This window comes from Muscardinus avellanarius, assembly GCF_963383645.1.
Source record: "Muscardinus avellanarius genome assembly, chromosome: 16".
NCBI classification, from domain to species: Eukaryota; Metazoa; Chordata; class Mammalia; order Rodentia; family Gliridae; genus Muscardinus; species Muscardinus avellanarius.
This window is the reverse complement of record NC_137802.1, coordinates 58508584-58528842: the sequence shown is the minus strand read 5'-3', so window position 1 is coordinate 58528842 and position 20259 is coordinate 58508584. Positions and strand designations below refer to the sequence as shown.

General features: G+C 55.4%; 2 protein-coding genes across 2 annotated transcripts in view; both read left to right on the top strand.

Annotated features, from left to right (window-relative positions):
• Positions 1–9362, top strand: part of SCN4A (sodium voltage-gated channel alpha subunit 4) — a gene marked incomplete at both ends in the record, with an annotated part of 34530 nt that extends 25168 nt beyond the window's left edge. Inside the window, 6 exons of the mRNA XM_080712441.1 lie at positions 2679–2957; positions 3181–3234; positions 3395–3536; positions 4991–5088; positions 5563–5833; positions 8131–9362. Of these exons, the coding sequence (XP_080568567.1) occupies positions 2679–2957; positions 3181–3234; positions 3395–3536; positions 4991–5088; positions 5563–5833; positions 8131–9362 (2076 nt within the window). The remainder of the gene's footprint in view (positions 1–2678; positions 2958–3180; positions 3235–3394; positions 3537–4990; positions 5089–5562; positions 5834–8130) is intronic.
• Positions 9363–15651: 6289 nt separating this feature from the next.
• CD79B (CD79b molecule) lies at positions 15652–19665 on the top strand (the record flags this gene model as incomplete). The annotated part of the gene is made up of 6 exons (XM_080714105.1): positions 15652–15718; positions 16325–16375; positions 17210–17536; positions 19025–19143; positions 19421–19462; positions 19567–19665. The coding sequence occupies 6 exons, from the start codon at positions 15652–15654 to the stop codon at positions 19663–19665; spliced, it is 705 nt and encodes a 234-aa protein (XP_080570231.1).
• Between the last annotated feature and the right edge of the window lie 594 nt (positions 19666–20259).

Sequence of the window (20259 nt, the reverse complement as noted above, 5' to 3'; positions counted from 1 at the left end):
TAAAAATATTTTAAAAGGGGGGGGGCTGAAAGCTTGGCGTGGTGGCACATGCTTGTAATCCCCACGCTTGGGAGGCTGAGACAGGAGGATTGTGCAGGTTCAAAACCAGCCTCAGCTACTTAGTGAGGCTCTCAGCAACTTAGTGAGACCCTGTTTCCAAATAAAGTATAAAAATAGGTCTGGGATTATAGTCCGGAGGTAGAAAAGCCCCCAGTACCACACACACACACACACACACACACACACACACACACACACACATACTATATATATATATATATAAAAGGGGCTGAGAGTCAGGCATGGTGGGGCATACTTGGAGTCCCTTGGGAGGCTGAGACAGAAAGATCACAGGTTCAAGGTCAGTCTCAGCAAGTTAGTGAGGTCCTTCGCAACTTTGTGAGACCCTATTTTCAAAATAAATAATGAATTAAGGCTGTGGGTGTAGCTCAGAGATAGAAGGCCCATGGGTTCAATCCCCAGTACTTCCAAAAAAAAAAAAAAGAAAAGAAAAGAAAAGAAAAGAGAAGAAGAGAAGAAAGGAAGGAAAGAGGGAGGGAAGGAAGTCTGTCTGTCCCCTCAGGCCCTTGACAGAGAAACACAAGTGTGACTTCCCCAGCAGAGAGAGGTCGGCTGCAAACAGACCTGCTCTACGGGGCCCCTGGGAATCAGCCTGTCCTGGGCTCATACAAGAAGCCAGCCCGATGCTAGGCCTGCCCACAGCCATGCAGCTGGGTGCTACCCTAGCCAAAAATAGAGCTCCCCTGGGTGCCACCGGCTTCTGCCATCTGCTCTGTCTGGGAGTCACGACATGGCTCTTCCCTAAAAAGGGATGATTTTCAGATTCAGCCTAGATGAACAGGGTCATCAGGCACATGTGATGAGGGCTGGTAGGGACGGAGCTCCAGCTCTGAGGTTCTGCTGTCTTGGAGACCCCCAAGCCCTCTTTTTTCCCCCCCTAAATGGTCCCTGAACCCAGGGGTACTCTGAACTATACCCCCAGCCTCCCTCCTTTTATTTTTATTTTTTGAAACAGGATTTCACTAGGTTGCTGAGAATCTCACTACTTGACACTCCTGCCACTGGCCTGTAAACTGTGATCCTCCTATCTCAGGGTTCAATGGCCTCTTTTTTTTTTTTCTTTTTTTTTTTTTTTTTTTTCTTTTTGTGGTACTGGGGATGGAACCCAGGGGCATTCTACCTCCAAGCTAAACCCCAGGCCCTATTTTTTATTCTTTATTTTGAAACAGGGTCTCACTGAGTTGCAGAGGGCCTCACTAAGTAGCTGAGGCTGGCCACCAGCCATGATCCTCCTGTCTCAGCCTCCCTAATGCTGGATTACAAGGGTGTGCTATCATGCCCGGTTCTGATCTTTTTATTTTTTATTATTATTTTATTTATTTATTTATTTATTTTTTGGTGGTACAAGGGATGGAACTCTTCTACCTCTGGGCTACATTCCGAGACCTATTTTATATTTTTATTTGGAAACAGAGTCTCTTAAACCAGCACGGCTGGCTTTGAACCTGCATGATCCTCCTGTCTCCGCCTCCCAAGCCCAGGGATTATGAATGTGCGCCACCACGCCCGGCTAGTCTTTTTATTTTGAAACACCGTCTCACTGAGTTACAAAGGGCCTCACTAAGTAGCTGAGGCTATCTGCAAACCACAATCCTCCAGTCTCCACCTCCCAAATGCTGGGATTTTTCTATTTTTTATTCTTTACTTTGAAACGGGGTCTCACTGAGTTGCAAAGGGCCTCACTAAGTAGTAGCTGAGGCTGTCTGCAAACAGCCTCAGATCCTCCTGTCTCTGCCTCCTAAATGCTTGGACAGCCTCAGCTACTACTTAGTGAGGCCCTTTGCAACTCAGTGAGACACTGTTTCAAAATAAAGAATAAAAAAATAGGGCATAGGGCCCGGACATGGTGGCAGCCTGTCTGCTTTTGGGAGGCAGAGACAGGAGGATCTCACTGGTTCGAAGCCACCCTTGCTAGCTTAAGAGACCCTGTTTCCAAATAAAAAAACATTTAAAAAATAGGTCCGTGAGTGTAGCCCGGAGGTAGAATAGAAGGGCTTCCAGGAACCCCACCACCACCAAAAAAGAAAGAAAGAAAGAAAGAAAGAAAGAAAGAAAGAAAGAAAGAAAGAAAGAAAGAAAGAAAGAAAGAAAAAAAGAAAGAAAGAAAGAAAGAAAGAGAGAAAGAAAGAAAGAAGGAAAGAAAGAAAATAGGGCAGGCAGGAGGTATAGCTCCGAGGTAGAATGCCCCTGGATTCCATTTCCACTACCGGAAAAAAAAAAAATTGCTGGGATTACAAGCGTGCACCGCCACACCCATGGCCTCTTTCCCATGTCTCTATCAGTAATACTCTGAGCCATGAGCTGGGACCGGGTCACATGGGCTGAGTCTCCTTGGGGGCCAAGGAAAGGGTGTTTGTCTCCTGCCTGGTGACCCGTGACCAGGCTGCTTCCAGAGAAGCCAGGCAGCCCCACTCTGATTGATGGCTCCAGCCAAGCAGAGCGCTCCCTGGCTCCCTGTGCCTGGCCCTGCCCCCACACACCCTGCAGGGCCTGGCTCACATCAGCCATCCCCCAGGAGGCCAGCAGCCAGCCCCCCTTGTGTGTGCTGGGGAGACCTGGGAGGGAGGGGCTCTAGTAGTGACCTCTGCCCCCCCCAGGTGGTGGTGAACGCCCTCCTGGGAGCCATCCCCTCCATCATGAACGTACTGCTTGTCTGCCTCATCTTCTGGCTCATCTTCAGCATCATGGGTGTCAACCTGTTTGCTGGAAAGTTCTACTACTGCATCAACACCACCACCTCGGAGAGGTTCGAAATCTCCGAGGTCAACAACAAGTCCGAGTGCGAGAGCCTCATGTACACGGGCGAGGTCCGCTGGCTCAACGTCAAGGTCAACTACGACAACGTGGGTCTGGGCTACCTCTCCCTCCTGCAGGTGGTGAGTGCCACCCCTGCCCTGCCTCCCGCCCCACCCGAACCCCAGTCATCACTCGCTAGGGGGCCTCAAATGCCGCTGGACTCCGAGGTGGCGTCCAGTCGTCTCCGGGCTCTGAGTAATACCTGCCCAATAGCAGGTGGGCAGGCTGGCACAGGGGAGGGAAACTCGTGGGTGCCGGGAGCAGAGGGCGGCCCCCTCCCTCACGCCCATGGTGCTTTCCCAGGCCACCTTCAAGGGCTGGATGGACATCATGTATGCTGCCGTGGACTCCCGGGAGGTGAGTGGGGCCGCTGACACGAGGCCGGGGCGTTCTGCCATCCCTACCCCGCCCGGACGTCTCCTCGGGAGCCCGGCCGCCTGGCGTCGGGTGGCTCCAGCTGGGAGCAGGGGCAGACCCGGGCACACACCCACCCATCCCCGTCCTGTGGCCCCTGCAGAAGGAGGAGCAGCCGGCATACGAGGTGAACATCTACATGTACCTCTACTTTGTTATCTTCATCATCTTCGGGTCCTTCTTCACGCTCAACCTCTTCATCGGCGTCATCATCGACAACTTCAACCAGCAGAAGAAGAAGATGAGTATCCACCCGCCTCCCCTGCCCGGCCACTCCTTCTTTCCTGTGGTCACCAGCTCCCACAGCGATCCCTGGGCAGCAACCCCCGGTTCAGATCCCACCGAGGGACCTTGAACAGTGGCCTGGCCCCCTGAACCTTGGTTTCCTGATCTTTAAAACAAGGTAGTGGCCGGGCATGGTGGCGCACGCTTGTAATCCCCGCGCTTGGGAAGCGGAGACAGGAGGATCGCGCTGGTTCGGAGCCAGCCGTGCTGGCTTAAGAGACCCTGTTTCCACATAAAAAAGTTAAAAAATAGGTCTGGGAGTGTAGCCCGTGGGAGTATATCCCGGAGGTAGAAGGGCTTCCAGTAACCCCAGTATCACCAAAAAAATAAGTAAGTAAATAAATAAATAAATAAAACAAGGTGGTGGGCCGGGCGTGGTGGGAGGCGGAGACAGGAGAATCACTGTTCACGGACAGCCTCAGCTACTTAGTGAGGCCCTCTGCAACTGAGACCCTGTTTCAAAATAAAGAATAAAAAATAGGGCTGAGGGTGTAGCTCAGAAGTCAAATGTCCCTGGATTCCATCTCCAGACCCAAAAAAATAAAATAAAATAAAACAAGATGGAATCTGGGCATGGTGGCGCACGCTTGTAATCCCAACATTCAGGAGGCTGAGACAGGAGGATCACAGGTTGGAGGCCAGTCTCAGCAACTCAGTGAAGCCCTCAGCAACTTAGTGAGACCCTGTTTCCAAGTTTAAAATAAAATAAATCCAGGGGTGTAGCTCAAAGGTAGAATGTCTCTGCATTCAATCCCCAGGATCAAAATATAAATAAAAAATTAAAGTAAAAAGGACTAGAGTATAGCTCAGAGACAGAATGCCCCTGGGTTCCACCCCCAAAACGAAATAAAACAAAAACCCCAAGGTGGTGGACACAACCTATCTTTCTGGGTTATTCTAAGAGCCTTGCAAAACACTGATGAAAACTGGTCCAAGCAGCTGGGCGTGGTGGCACACCCCTGTAATCCCAGCATTTGGGAGGCTGAGACAGGAGGATTGTGGTTCAAAGACAGCCTCAGCTATTTAGTGAGGCCCTCTGCAACTCAGTGAGACCCTGTTTCAAAAAATAAAGAATAAAAAATAGGGCTGGGGGTGTCCCTTGGGGGTAGGATGTCCCTGGGTTCCATCCCCAGTACTGGGGGGGGGGGGAACATCTGGTCCAAGCAGCATGGCTCCAGTCCCTCTGTCAGTCACCCCATCCTTTCCTTCTCTGGGCCCTTCATTCCTCTGGGGTCTCATTCCCCTCCTTCCCCATCCCCCACCCCTGGCCCCCCTGAAGCCCCTTCCCCGGGGCATCTGGTGCCTCTGCAGGGGTGGGAGCTTCCTTAAGGGTGGTCCTGAGGTAGGGGGGTCCTGAAGGCGGGGAAGGAGTCCCAGCCCAACCTTACGGACCCCATCCCACTCTACTTTGGAGGGAAAGACATCTTCATGACAGAGGAACAGAAGAAATACTATAATGCCATGAAGAAGCTTGGTTCCAAGAAGCCCCAGAAGCCAATTCCTCGGCCCCAGGTACCAGCCCTCTGGGCCCCTCCCCCTGAGGCCTGTGCAGGTTCTACCCAGGGGGCCCCCGGGGGCCACAGCAGCCTGAGCTCTGTCCAGGGTGAAGAGTAGGAGCCACACAGAGGCGCTGTGGGCCCCCGCGGCAGCTGCCCCTGGAGTTCCATCTCTGGATGACCCCGCATCTGGCCCTGTCCAGACCCCCGATGTCCATCGTCCTCCTCACCCGGGACCCTCAGTGGCCTCTGGGACAGGGACCCCGCCGAGGGGGAGGGAAGGGATGTCCAGACGCCCTGCCCAGTGAGCAGGGACTTTGAGAGAAGGGTGAGGGGGGACTGGGGGGCCTTGGGGGAGGAAGGGTCCCCGGCCCCCACAGGATGACGTGGTCCCAGACCCATCCCTCCGTGGACGACTCCCGCACCAGGCCTGACCCCTCCTCTCTCTGTCCTCCGCGTCCTGCGCGCCCGCACTCCCGCCCGCGCCCAGAACAAGATCCAGGGCATGGTGTACGACTTCGTGACGAAGCAGGTGTTCGACATCACCATCATGATCCTCATCTGCCTCAACATGGTCACCATGATGGTGGAGACGGACGACCAGAGCCAGCTGAAGGTGGACATCCTGTACAACATCAACATGGTCTTCATCATCATCTTCACCGGGGAGTGCGTGCTCAAGATGTTCGCCCTGCGCCACTACTACTTCACCGTCGGCTGGAACATCTTCGACTTCGTGGTGGTCATCCTGTCCATTGCGGGTGAGCTGAGCGGAGCCGTGCAGGAGGGCCTGCCTCGTGCGCATGCGCCTGCGGTGCGCCGTGCGCCCTCCCACCCCCCCACGCGGACGCACTTGGCCTGGAATCCTCGGAGGAGCGAAAGTCCGAGGCCCGCAGGCAGTCTACGGATGTATGTCGGCAGTAGAGTGCCCCTGGTTCATGACACCCCCACCAGGTTCATGACACCCCCACCACACGTGTGTGCCTGCCATTCACTTTTTGGGGGAGAGACTGAGGATATATCTCAGGGGTGCCCCATCATTGAGCTACACCACAGCCCTTTTATTTATTTATTTATTTATTCTTTTTTTGCGGTACTGGGGATGGAACCCTGGGGCAGTCTACCTCTGAGCGATACCCCCAGCCCTATTTTTTAGTCTTTATTTTGAAACAGGGTCTCACTAAGTTGGAAGGGCCTCCCTAAGTAGCTGAGGCTGTCCGTGAACCGCGATCCTCCTGTCTCAGCCTCCCAAATGCTGGGATTACAAGCCTGCGCCACCATGCCCGGCTCTTTTTATTTATTTTATTTCAAAACAGGGTTTTGCTAAACTGCTGAGGCTGGCCTCAAATTTGAACTCCTCCTGTCTCAGCTTCCCCAAAACTGAGATTACAGGCATGTGAACCAATTTAGCTTGACATTCAGTGTGTGTGTGTGTGTGTGTGTGTGTGTGTGTGTGTGTGCGCGTGCGCGGGTGCTACTAAGGATTGAACCCAGGGCATTCTACCTCTGACCTACACCTCGGTCCTGTTTTTATTTTATTTTATTTATTTTATTTGTTTTGTGGCACTGGGGATTGAACCCGGGGCATTCTACCTCTTTCTGCCTCTGAGCTATATCTCCAGCCCTATTTTATTTTCATATTTTGAAACAGTCTCGCTATGTTGCAGAGAGCTTCCACTAAGTAGCTAAGGCTGGGCTCAAACCTAAGGTCCTGATCCTCTTATCTCAACCTTCCAAGTACTGAGATACCTAGACTGCAGACCTGGGCTACCACACCCAGTTTTGTCTTTTTTTTTTTTTTTTTTTTTTTGGACTGGAGGCTAAACCCAGGGAGTATTCTACCTCTGGGATATATCTGCAGCACTATTTTATTTTATTTTATTTTATTTTATTTTATTATGACACTAGGGATTAAACCCAGGGGGGTTTAATCTACCTCTGAGCTACATCTCCAGCCCTATTTTATTTTTGTTTTGAAACAGGGTCTCACTAAATTGATGAAAGTCTCACTACTTGATGAGGTTGTGCCTAAGCCTGTGATCCTCCTGTGTCAGCCTCCCAAGTACTGGGATTACAAGCATGCGCCACCACACCTAGCTTATTTTTTATTTTGAAACAAGGTCATGCTAAGTTGTTGAGGCTGGCCTCAAACATAAGTTCTCCTGTCTCAGCCTCCTAAGTACTAGGATTACAGACCTACACCTTACACCATGCCTGGCTCCACCATTCTTTTTTTTTTTTTTTTTTTTGGCACTGTAGGATTGAACCCAGGGTCATTCTACCTCTGAGCTATACCCCTAGCCCTATTTTACCTTTATTATGAAATAGGGTCTCACTAGGTTGATGAGAGTCTCACTACTTGCTGAGGCTATGCTCAAACCTGTGATCCTCCTGTCTCAGTCTCCCAAGTACTGGGATAGCAAGCGTGCACCACAACACCCCATGGTCCGTTTATTCTTAATGAACAAAGGGATACGTGTTCATACATAATTACGCCTCAAGAAAACCATTGACCTGAGGAGTAGAGGTGCACCCAGGGGCCCGCGCACTAAATGGAAAATGTAGAACGGTTCCAGCACATGCACACACTGAGAAATACATGGACCTGTGTCTAACCACGATGCGGAGAGCCGCCATCGGCTGAGCACTGTGTTCGAGCCTGGCCCTGTGCCGTGCACTTTACAGGCATCGTCTCACTTGTTCACAGCAATGCCACGAGGCAGGGACTGTTATCATCTCTGTGTCACATGGGGAAACTGAGTCGCAAACAAGTTAAGCAGCATGCCCAGTCACGCAGTGTTTTCTCCCCACCCCTCTCTCACCTATGACATCTCCAAACAGCCTCAAGAATGGGCCTCACCCTCACCCCCTTAACCTCAGCATGGCCCCACCTCCAGACCCCCAAGAGCCCTGGGAAAGCCCAGATGATTGGCCGGGTCATGTGGGCTTTGCTCAGAGCTGCACCTGCTCCTCTTTGGGGCGGAACACACAGGCTGGGCCCCCTCCCCCGGCCCCTACATGCCCCACTCTCTGACCCAGCCCCTGCTCCTCCCCACAGGCCTCGCACTCTCTGACCTGATCCAGAAGTACTTCGTGTCACCCACGCTGTTCCGCGTGATCCGCCTGGCGCGGATCGGGCGAGTGCTGCGGCTGATCCGTGGGGCCAAGGGCATCCGGACGCTGCTCTTCGCCCTCATGATGTCGCTGCCCGCCCTCTTCAACATCGGCCTCCTCCTCTTCCTGGTCATGTTCATCTACTCCATCTTCGGCATGTCCAACTTTGCCTACGTCAAGAAGGAGTCGGGCATCGATGACATGTTCAACTTCGAGACCTTTGGTAACAGCATCATCTGCCTCTTTGAGATCACCACGTCGGCGGGCTGGGACGGGCTCCTGAACCCCATCCTCAACAGTGGGCCCCCCGACTGCGACCCCACGCTGGACAACCCGGGCACCAGCATCAAGGGCAACTGCGGCAACCCGTCCATCGGCATCTGCTTCTTCTGCAGCTATATCATCATCTCCTTCCTCATCGTGGTCAACATGTACATCGCCATCATCCTGGAGAACTTCAACGTGGCCACCGAGGAGAGCAGCGAGCCCCTCTGCGAGGACGACTTCGAGATGTTCTACGAGACCTGGGAGAAGTTCGACCCCGACGCCACCCAGTTCATCGACTACAGCCGCCTCTCCGACTTCGTGGACACCCTGCAGGAGCCACTGAGGATCGCCAAGCCCAACAAGATCAAACTCATCACGCTGGACCTGCCCATGGTGCCGGGGGACAAGATCCACTGCCTGGACATCCTCTTCGCCCTCACCAAAGAGGTTCTGGGCGACTCTGGGGAGATGGACGCCCTCAAGCAGACCATGGAGGAGAAGTTCATGGCGGCCAACCCTTCCAAGGTCTCTTACGAGCCCATCACCACCACCCTCAAGAGGAAGCAGGAGGAGGTGTGCGCCATCAAGATCCAGAGGGCGTACCGCCGGCACCTACTGCAGCGCTCTATGAAGCAGGCATCTTACATGTACCGCCACAGCCAGGATGGCATTGGGGATGGGGCCCCTGAGAAGGAGGGCCTGATCGCTACCACCATGAGCAAGATGTACGGCCCTGGCAACGGGGACAGCTGTGTGCAGAGCCAGGGAGAGGCAGAGGGCTCTGCCGGGGATGGGGATGCTGGACCAGCCACGGAGCTGACGCCTGCCAGCCCCTCGGACGCTGCCCCGCTTCCCTCCCCACCCCCCGGGCAGACGGTGCGCCCAGGGGTCAAAGAGTCTCTTGTCTAGCAGGCAGCTTGGAGGTGGCCAGCTGAGCCTTGGCACAGACCCCAAGTTTGCCCAAGGTGGCTTCATGTTGAGTGATGGAGCCGGGACTATGTCCAGCTCCCTGTAGGGGGCAGGATCTGGCCACACTGGGACTGATGCCCAGGCCATGGGAAATGGGAATTGTATTCAGGGCCCCCCGGGCTGGGCTGAAGCCCCTACCCCTGTGATTTGATCTTCAAGTTGCCCTTAGGTCCTCCTGGGCCCTGGCGCCCCTCTTCTTGGCCTGAGGGAGGTCAGAATATCAGAATCTCTGCCCCCACTTGGGGAGGATCCAGCTTATGATGGAGGATTGGTTAACCTGTCACCAGAGTCTTAAGGGCTACTGGCCTGCTCCCAGGGAGTGGCTCAGGCCCCCCAGCTCCCCCCAGAGAGTGTGAACACCCAAACCCCGGCTCAGCCAGCCCTCCCCGTCTGACTGCCCCTGCCAGCTCAGGAATTCCCTGGAAGAGGAAAATGTTACTGGTCCAGAAAAATTGCTCCACAAACCCAGTTGGCCACTGGATCCTGATGCTTCAGGCTGGGATTGTGACTCCTGAAACCTCTCCCTAGGCCATGTGCAGGCCTGCCTACAGCTCCCCTGGCTGGCCCCTGGGGGAGAGCAGAAGGAAGCTCCCGCTAGGGACGAAGGCAGCACAGGCTGGGTCCTGCCGGCTCCATCCCTGCACCTGGCCTGAGCACCCAACCCGGTGGGGCCAGGGACCCTGGAGCTCAGTCACAAGGCTCTGTTCCTCATGCCTTCACTAGACCACCAGGGCTCCCTGGACCCCATCAGCCTCAGAGATCCCTCCCTTCCCATCTTTCCCATCATTTCCCCTCATTCTTCCCTCAATGTGACCCCAAGAATGTTGGGCTGAGCTCACGTCAACCCTGGGGCATGTGGCAGAGAGGGTTCTGCTGGCCCGGGCTCAACCTCTCAACTTCCTGCTGCCTGGAAAGCCACCCCCTCTGGCACTGCTGATCTGGACCTACTGCACCAGCCTCTGCTGGCCCCGGAGGACAGAAGCAGGGCTGGGATAGGGGTGTGAGAGTCCTGAGCGGGCTTCTTGATTCAGTCCCTTGAGTGTGTACCTGCGTAGGCCTGAGTGGAGAGCTGTGCGCCTTTTCCAGGGCGTGTGGAGCTGCCTCCAGATGCACGCATGTCTGGGTATCTTTGTATCTGCGTGTGACATTGTGTTCTGACGTGTCTGGTCAGTGTGAGTACAGCTGGTGTGTGTGTGTGTGTGTGTGTGTGTGTGTGTGTGTGTCTTTTGTGTGACCCTGTTTATGTGAGTGTGCCTGTATGTGGGAGAATGTGCCTGTGCTGTGAGGGTGTGGATGAGTATGAACACGTGTGATAAGGGTTGGTGTGTCCCTTGCTGGTCTAAGTTCCTCTTCTTTTTCTTGTTTCTCATAAAACTCAGGAAGCAGCAAAGTCTTCAAAACAAGATGTATGTGTGTGCACATGTGTGTGTTCACATTTGCACATGCCTGTGGGCCAGAGTCTTCCTTGATGTCTGCCCTGCTCTCTCCCCCTCCCCATCCTGCCTGTGAGCTCTGCTGTTCCCGTGCCTCTGTTTCTCCCTGTCCTCAGCCCTGTGTCTCTTCTGGAAGGAGGCCTCAGTTCCTTCCATCTCTCCCCGCAGTGGCTCCATCTCCTCCAAGCCAGGCGTGATGGTGCACACTTGTAATTCCAGTACTTGGGAGTCTGAGACAGGATGATCACAGGTTTGAGGACAGCCTCAGCCAGTAGTGAAATTCTCATCAACCTGGAAAAATCTTATTTTGAAATAAAAATTAAATAGGGCTGGATCTGTAACTCAGAGGTAGAATACCCCTGGGCTCAATCCCCAGTACCACACACAAAAAAGAGGTTTCTCCAAAGGGAAAACTGCTGCCCGTGTGATCCTGGGCAAGCCTCCCTTGCCCAGCAAGCACTTCCCTCCCTTGGCCCCAGACTGGCACAGCCCCACGCGCCTCAGGAATCTGATGAACTGGATGCTATGAGTGGACGGTGCACCATTTGCCAAGAGAGAGTGGGGCCTGGCTTCTCCTTGCCTGTGGCCGGTGCCCCTGCAGACTGACATCGTTCCCACTTTGTCCAGGTGGGAACTGGCCCCTGGCCAGGCTTCTTTGTACAGTTCTTATAATAAACCCTCCCTCAGCGCCTCTGGTGTGCGGGTTCCTTCCTTCTGTGCCTCTGTGTGTTGATGTGGACGAGGGGTGAGGGCAGCAAGACGGAAGGAGGGCTGGTGGGCATTGGTGCCAAGTGGGGACAACACACAGGAGCCTCTGGGGACCCGGCCCCACCCTCAGGCCCCTCCTCCCCCAGCAGCACCCAGGAGATTCATGTGGGGACTCTAGGTGCCCAGCCCCTGCCCTACAGAAGCCTCCTTCAATTCTCTGCCCTCTCAGAGACCTCGAGGATCCTGTGGGACTTGCAGGGAGCCCCTCCGTCTCCTCAGGACTGTTTCTGACCCCAGGTCCAGAAAGCTCAGAGTCACATGGGCAGCAGTTTTGTTTTTGTTTTAGTTTTTTTTTTTTTTATGGTACTGGGGTTCCTGGAAACCCTTCTACCTCCGGGCTACACTCCCAGACCTAGTTTTATATTTTTATTTGGAAACAGGGTCTCAAGCCAGCGCAGCTGGCTTTGAACCTGCGCAATGCGCAGGGATTAAAAGCGCAGCCACCACGCCCGGTTTGTTTTTGTTTTGTTTTTGTTTTTTGCGGTACTGGGAGTGGAACTCAGGGGCATTCTAGCTCTGAGCTACACCCCCAGCCTGATTTCTTATTCTTCACTTTGAAGCAGGGTCTCACCGAGTTGCAAATGGACTCACTAAGTAGCTGAGGCTGGCCGTGCACCGCGATCCTCCTGTCTCCATCTCCCAAATCCTGGGATTACAAGCGTGCACCACCACACCCAGCTCAGCAGAAGTTTTTTGTTTTGCTTTTGGTCCTAGGGATTGAACCCAGGGCCATTCTACCTCTGAGTTACATCCTCAACCCCTTTTTATTTTGAAACAGGGTCTCACTAAGTTGCTAAAGCTGTTCTTGAAGCCAGGCCTCCTGTCTCAGCCTCCCCAGCGCTGAGACTTCAGACATGTGCCCCACGCCCACTCCGGCCAGAGTATTCTTACCTTGCCAATTTAGCCCACAAGCCCGGTGGGTGACACGTAATTTTACATGTACTTTTGTTTTCTGTAATGACTTCTGACTCCCAGAGCTGAGTTCCTCCAAGCTAGTAAACACTTGTTTCTGCACCCTTTTCCCTGGGTCCCGAGCTCACACTGCATAGGGGTGAGGGCACTCAGGGCCTCGGGCCCTCCTGCTGCCCCAGGCGTCCCACAGTTGTCCCTGTGTCCTTCCAGCCTTGCAGTTCTCTTCGCCTATTGGGTGGGGGTTGAGCATCCCTGCAGGTTCTCTGAGCCCCACAAGGGGCTGAGCCCCCTAGGAAGGGGGCTCCTTCTCACTTTTGAGTCTCTCCACACCTCCCTGGGTCAGAAGACAGGAAGATTGCAGGGCTCTGGCCTCCCGGACCCCTGAGCCTTGACTGGAAGACTCAAAACACAGGGGTGGGGGAGGGACAACTCGGCTGCTGCTCAGGGCCCCTCCCCCGCTGTCGGGGCTGCTCTGCCTTCCTGAGGGACGGTGCTCCTACTTTGCCAAGTGCTCCAGCACAGGATGGTCTTTGGTGTGCACAGCCCTCCACAAAGGATACACTCTCAGCCTTATTTCTATTTTACACAGGTGAGGACCCTTGTCTCAGAGTTCAGAAGGGATGGTTTCCGTCTGGGGTGCTGTCGCCAGAGAAACTCTTTGCTTTGTGAGTCACGGTCCCTCCCATCTGGGGCCTTCATGGTCCTGGCCCAGGGCTGCCCCCTGCGATCACAATGTACCCCTGAGTGCTCCCAGGTAAAGCACGGTTGAGAACCATCAGAGCCCTGGCTGGCTCTTTCAGGGTCAGGATTTGAACCCGTGCCTCTTCCTGGTACCAGGGACCCACAGGCCCAGGCTGCCGGGCGAGGTGGGGCAGGCGCCATCTGCGCTCTCCCTTCCCTGCGTCTCTTCCCTCCCACCCTTCCTGGGGTGGCGGGGGGGTCCCTGCCCTCCTGTTCCTCCAGCCCCGGAGCTCCTTGCCCCTCCCCTGTCCCCGTCTCTTGTTTTGATGCTGTCTCCCTGGAAAGGTGGCAGAGGGGGAGACTGATGCCAGATGTACAGCCCAGGACAGTCGGGGGCAGAGGCGGGGTGAGCTGACGAGGCCTCCTGTCCTGGGAAGGACAGGGCATCACGCACAAGCCGAGGACAGGGCCAGTGCTGTTATCGCCAGCGAGAGAACAGCAGGGCCCAACTGTGACAAATAACCATGCAGGTGGCGGGGGCCCACCCCTCCCGAAAGTGAATCCCAGCCCGGCATGAATGGGGATGAAGTCCAGAGGACACAGCTGCCCCCACCACACGGCTGTCAGTGTTTGTGCGTCTGGAGGATGCTGGCTAGCTGCTCACCCCACCAGCCTCCATGACCTCCCCAGCCATGGGGTCCCAAGACCGGTGCCCCACATCACATAGCCAGGGCACCCTTTGTGAGAGTACACACCCACATACTCATGTGTATCCCTGGGTTCCCCAACTTTGAGGAACACTAGCCCCAAAGCCAGGCAAGGCCTCTGTTACCAGAGGCTTGGAGGGGACAGTCGGCTGAAGAAATACCCCTGGATTTTGTACCACCCTCTGGGCTGGTCCCTTTCTACTGCCACTCCTCCTCACTGACAGAGGGGGAAGGGGGGGGGATGTGGTCCCCATCGCTGACCTCATGGGATGTTCTGATTCCTGGGCTGTTTGTTCTGTGAGCTGAACATCTGACACCTTTTCAGAGAAATGTTTTTTTTTTTCATTTGGAACATCTGGAAATACGCAAGAGTATCTGGGACTGCCTGGAACGAGCTGTCCCTCACATCCAAACGTAACCCTCCTGCCCCGGCTTCCAGCGCTCAGGACCTGGCCTGCGCCCCTTAGCTGTGGCCCCCACCCTGCTAGGGGAGCCCAGGCCCAGGACAGAGGTGGGGGTGCCCAGACCCTCCGCATTCCAACCCTGCCCGGGGAAGGGGATCCACAGCTCCCTAAACCCTGCAGACAAGCCCTCCCAAAAAGGCTGTTTGAGAAATGGAGGATCTGAGATGAGACAGTGAGAGAGAGAGAGAGAGAGAGAGAGGAGAGAGAGAGAGAGAGAGAGAGAGAGAGAGAGAGAGAGAGAGAGAGAGAGGAGCTGCCAGGAGAAGGACTCAGGGCTCGGCCTCAGCTGCGGTTTGCAAGCTTGCATGTGCAGCTGTGCAGGGCTGGGTGGAACCCTGGGGCAGGGACACACCGGCTGAGCTCACAGGAACCCCTGAATACTGTGGCTTCATCCACGTCCTGGCCTTTTGCTTTCAGAGCCTGAGGGCACCCCTACACTGGCCCCTGTCATCTGCCCAAATCCTCCTGGAGCCACCAACAACACTCCAGGGCCCCCACAGACCCACCAAACCCCCAGGAAAAGCCCCTGAGTGTTAAGCAGTGGGCTTTCTCGAAGCCATCTCTACCTAAGCCCTCCCCGTTTGGCAGACCACAGCAAGCATGAGGAAGAGAGGCCCCTCCCCTGGGCCTGGGCAGTGTCCTCCCCAAGGGGCTGCCACATTGGGCTGCTCTTGCTCAAGAACCTCCATGGCTCCCTTCCTCCACAGCATCAACTTCCAACGTGGCCACCTGCACAGCAGACCAGAGGCTCTGCCCCACTGGGTGCCTGGCCTGGCTCCATGCCGACCCCCGGCTCCTACACAGTTCTCGCTCCTCTTCTACCAACGTGAAGGTGGTCTAGGGCAGAGGGGCCGCACCGATCATAGGACCCTGGAGCTTCCTTCATTCATGTGTGTTTAGCTAATTCCCCAGGCACGAGGACTCACAGGATGCCCTTCCAGGCTGCAGGGGGAAGTGGGCAGGAGAAAGCGCCACCAGTGGGGTGGGCACACAGGGAGCACAGGCTGTCCCCAGACGACTCAGAAGCCCCCAGGGCTGCTGCCCAAGTCAGGACCTCCCAGCCTCGGTGGCCGCCCAGCTGACCCAGCTGACTAGAGAGCCCACCCTCCCCCAGGGTCCCTGGAGAGCTGAGGCCTCCCCCGGGCCCCATTTGCATGGCAGGAAGGGGCCTGCAGGGGAAGAGGCGGGGAGAGGACAGGCTACAGTTACATGTTCTCCCCCCAAGAGCGTTGGACGAGGTCGTCCTGGGCACGGAGCGTCGACCATGACCCGGCTGGAGCTGACCCCCGTGCCTGGTTCCTGGCTGCTGCTGCTACTGCTGCTCCTCTCAGGTGGGCCCCAAAGGGACCGGCTCCGCTCAGCTCCTGCACCTCCACTTCCTGCCTCCTGTCGCCCTCTGTCTGCTCGGGCAGGACTCAGCTCTGTGGTCTCGGCCACCCACCGCGATAGGCCTCGGGTCTGCTGCCCCAGGGCCTCTCCTGCCTGGAGGGCGTCCGGCTGGGCGGAAGGGGCGAACCTGGCAGCTATGACCATGCAGGAGCTGGGCGTGGGAGGAGAAAGGGGGCAGGGTGTGTCGCCCCTAAGCCCTTGAGGGCACCAGAGGGTGGAAGGTAGGGAAGAGGCCCCAACCAGACCTTGGAGATGCATTTTCCCTCCCAAAGATGAGAAAAGCTTTTCTGCTGTTAGTTTCCTACTGTCTCGTCCTGTTGCCTGCTCAAGGCCACCCCAAGGGTCAAGGGAGATGGGACATGGGGACACAGCTCTCCGCTGTGGTACCCCTTCCCCAGCTGCAGCTCTCAGCATGGGAGCTGGGAGAAGGGAGGGGTCTTGAAGCTCTGTCCAGAGAGAGGAAGTGGTTCTGGGAATGCGGAGGGCGTAGGGGTGGGGCGGCCAACTGAGGCCTGACCTGGCCCCACCCACATTCTCCCACCCCACAGGTGAGCTGGTACCACTCATCAAAACAAAGGACCTGCACCAGAATCCTCAAGGTCGGTCACCTCACACACCCTTCTGTGGGCAAGTATGTGGGTGTTTAATGCTGGTCACTACCTTGGGGGGATGCCCCTGTACTTCCTTGCCTGGGTGTCCCCTTCCAGAACTACCCATCCCAGCCCTCTTAGGGTCTCCCTTTAAGGCCGCACCCCCATCTAGCCGTCACCCTCATCACGATGTGGCTTGTTCCAGTGCTGGCCAGAGCAGCCAGGCAACTCCAGGTTGTGGAGCCAGGGAAGAGTCCATCCAGGCGTCAGGCCAGGGTCCGTCTAGCTGGGGAATCCAGCTCAGCTTCAGGATAAGCCCACCAGGGTAGGGTTCGCTGCGTGAGGGCTCGGGTTCCCAGGGGGCTCCTTGGAGCTGGAGGGAGAGCATCAGAGCTGAGGGTTCAGGAATCCAAGTGAAGCAGGTCCAGGCAGGGTTAGGAGTATGGGTGATGGAGGAGGACCCTAGTTGACAGGCTGAGGGTTTGACCTTTATCCCCTGGGGGTAGGGAAGAGGGCTGGAAGCACAGGGCAGCAGATGATCCTGTGGGCCTCCAGGCCTTGGGTCTGGCTGTTGTAAGAGTCACAGAAAGAAACTGGAAGGTCCCGAAGCCCTTTTAATGGAAACTCAAGTGGGTCAGGAAGAGGCGGGGTCCGCTGGCTTGGCGTGGGGCCCCTCACAAGGCTGGACACCCCTACACCTCTGCTTCCTGACTGCCCCACAGCCTGAGACGCAAGGACAGGCGAGACAGCTGAGCCAGGGTCCCCAGCATGGGGACCTACTGGCGAGGCTGGCAGTTAGAAACATGCCCGGGAAGATTTTGAACTTGGCCTTGGTACCCACAGGAAGCATTTGCTCCGAGATCTGGCAGTACCCACGTTTCATGGCCAGGAAACGGGGCTCCGTGGTGAAAGTGCATTGCTACGTGGAAAGCTCGAACAACTCTAGCAACGTGATCTGGTTCCGGGAGCAAGAGACAGAGCAGGGGCTCCTGAAGCTGCTCCTAAATCAGGACCACCACGTCCTGCAGAGCCAGAACGGCTCCATCCACACCCTTACCATCCGAGGGATCCAGTTTGAGGACAACGGCATCTACTTTTGCCAGCAGAATTGCACCATCCAAGGCTCCCCAAATGTCTCCAGGAGCTGTGGCACGGAGCTGCGAGTCATGGGTGTGTGTCAGGTAGCTGGGGTGTCCACACAGTAATCCCTAGCCCAGCCTACCACCAGGGGAGAGCTGCTATCTGTGAGGGTGGCCATGGCCCTGTAGCATGCAGGACAGCACCATGGAAAGCTCATAGGACGGCCCTCCACCCCAGAGCCGGTTACAGTGGTGCACACCTGGAATCCCAACGTTTGAGGCTGAGAGAGAAGGATCCCAGGTTTAAGGGCAGTACAGAGTAACTCACCAAGCCCCCATTTCAAAATTAAAAGGGCTAAGGACATATAGCTCAGTGGTAGAATGCTGGCCTAGCCTGCACAAGGCCCTGAGTTCAAACCCCAGTACTGAAAAAAAAATTAAAAATTAATTTTTGCCCGGGTGTGGTGGCGCACGCTTGTAATCCCTGCGCTTGGGAGGCGGAGACAGGAGGATCGTGGGGGTTTAAGAGACCCTGTTTCCAAATAAAACATATAAAATAGGTCTAGGAGTGTAGCCTGGAGGTAGAAGGGTTTCCAGGAACCCCAGTACCACCTATATATATATATATATATATATATATATATATATATATATATATATATATATATTAATTTTTGAACACCTGTAATTTCAGTACTTGGGAGCCTGAGACAGGAGGATTGCAGATTCAAAATAGCCTCCACAATTTTGCAAGACTGTCAACAATTTAGGAAGACCCTGTTTCCAAATTAAAAAAATAAAATAAAATAGGGCTGAGGGTGTAACTTAGAAATGCAATATCCAGCATCACCAAACAAATAAAAATAATTTAAGCCAGGTGCAGTGACATACCCCTGTAATCCCAGTATTAGGAAAACTGAGACAGGAGGATAGCAACTTCACGGCCAGCCTTAGCCATTTAGCAAGGCCCTCTGTAACTTAGTGAGACCCTGTTTCAAAATAAAAAATAAATCGAGCCGGGCATGGTGGCGCACGCTTGTAATCGCAGCATTTGGAAGGCTGAGACAGGAGGATGGCGGTTCCTGGACAGCCTCAGCTACTACTTAGTGAGGCCCTTTGCAACTCAGTGAGACCCTGTTTCCAAATAAAGAATAAAAAATAGGGCTGGGGGTGTAGCTAAGAAGTAGAATGCCCCTGGGTTCCATCCCCAGTACTGCAAAATAAATAAATAAATATTGAAAAATAAATATAAAATAGAGCTGGGAATGTAGCTTAGAGATAAAATGCCCGAGTTCAATCCTCAGTAACACACACATACACACACATTAATTTTAGCCAAGTGTAGGAGAGAACACCCGTCATCCCAGAAGCTTAGGACAGGAAGATTGCAGGCTAGAGCCCAGCCTCAGCAACTGAAGGAGACCTTGATTCAAAATAGCTAAGTAAAAAGTGATGGTGGGGGTGTAGTTCAGAGATAGAATACCCTTGGGGTTCCATCTCCAGTACCACCAAAAGAGAGAAAGAGAGAGAAAGAGAGAAAGAGCCTGCCCCGGCCTCACAGACCCGCCGCCTCCCCCAGGGTTCAGCACCATGGCACAGTTTAAGCGGCGGAACACCCTGAAAGACGGCATCATCATGATCCAGACCCTCCTCATCATTCTTTTCATCGTCGTGCCCATCTTCCTGCTACTGGACAAGGTGACCCCAGGGGTTGGGAGAATCTCGGGGAGCAGGGAAGGTGACTACCGGGCAGGCTGGGCATGGGCACACTGTCCATCTCCCCAGCCCCTGTGGCCGTCCTCTGGGCCCAGCCCAGCCCTGGGGCCTGCCCACCCACCGGCTCCCAGCCGTCCACTCACTCAGTTTCCGAGGAGAGTGCCCCGCTCCCCTCCCTCCCCTCCCCAGGCCATGGCCCCCGGGGCGGGGCGGGGGGGGGCGCTAACACTCTGATCCCTACCCTTCTCCCTCACCCCAGGATGACAGCAAGGCTGGAATGGAGGAAGATCACACCTACGAGGTAAGGAACGGGTGACCTATCAGCTCTGAGCCCAAAGGTCGATGGCTGCCGTGGGCTGGTGCGGTCAGGATGTGCCCAGGCCTGAGCTCCATTTATATCTCCAGGGCCTGAACGTTGACCAGACAGCCACGTACGAGGACATAGTGACTCTGCGGACAGGGGAGGTGAAGTGGTCTGTGGGGGAGCACCCAGGCCAGGAGTGAGAGCCGGCCCTGCGCCCCGCATGGCTCCCGGGCCTCCGCCTAGACTGCTCCAGAGCCGCCCGGTCACGGCCCTGCCTGTGGCCGTCCCTCCTCCCTGGGTCCCCAGCTGGCCTCCGGAGCCGGCCCACGGGAGCAGCTGCTGCCTCCAGGCCCTGGTCCCCAGCTCCCGCCAAAGGGTCTGGAGTTGAAGGACAGCCAGGCGGTGACTTGGAGTGGGGTTCTCGGGGAAAGACTGGACCCAGCCTTCTGGGGGTGCTATGCAGGATCCATCCCCATGTTTGGAGGTGCACAGATTTATCAGAACCTACCAATGGACTCAGAACAGACCAGCCTCCTGCCTTGGCTGGAAAGAGCGTGGCCCCAGGGACCCCAGAAGGGCCAGTGAGAACGTTGCTCCTCTCACCCAGCCTCTCCCGTCCCAGGCCACCTCGCCTGGAGCCCGCCCTCCCATGGAATAAAGAGTGTGTGTGTGACAACCCACACAGGCATGTGACCTCTCATGGGGGTGGCTGAGCACAGCTCCGTGGGCATCTGTGGCATCTGTACGTGGCACCTGTGGGCTGATGAGGCTGTGGAGGGGGTGGTTGCCATGGT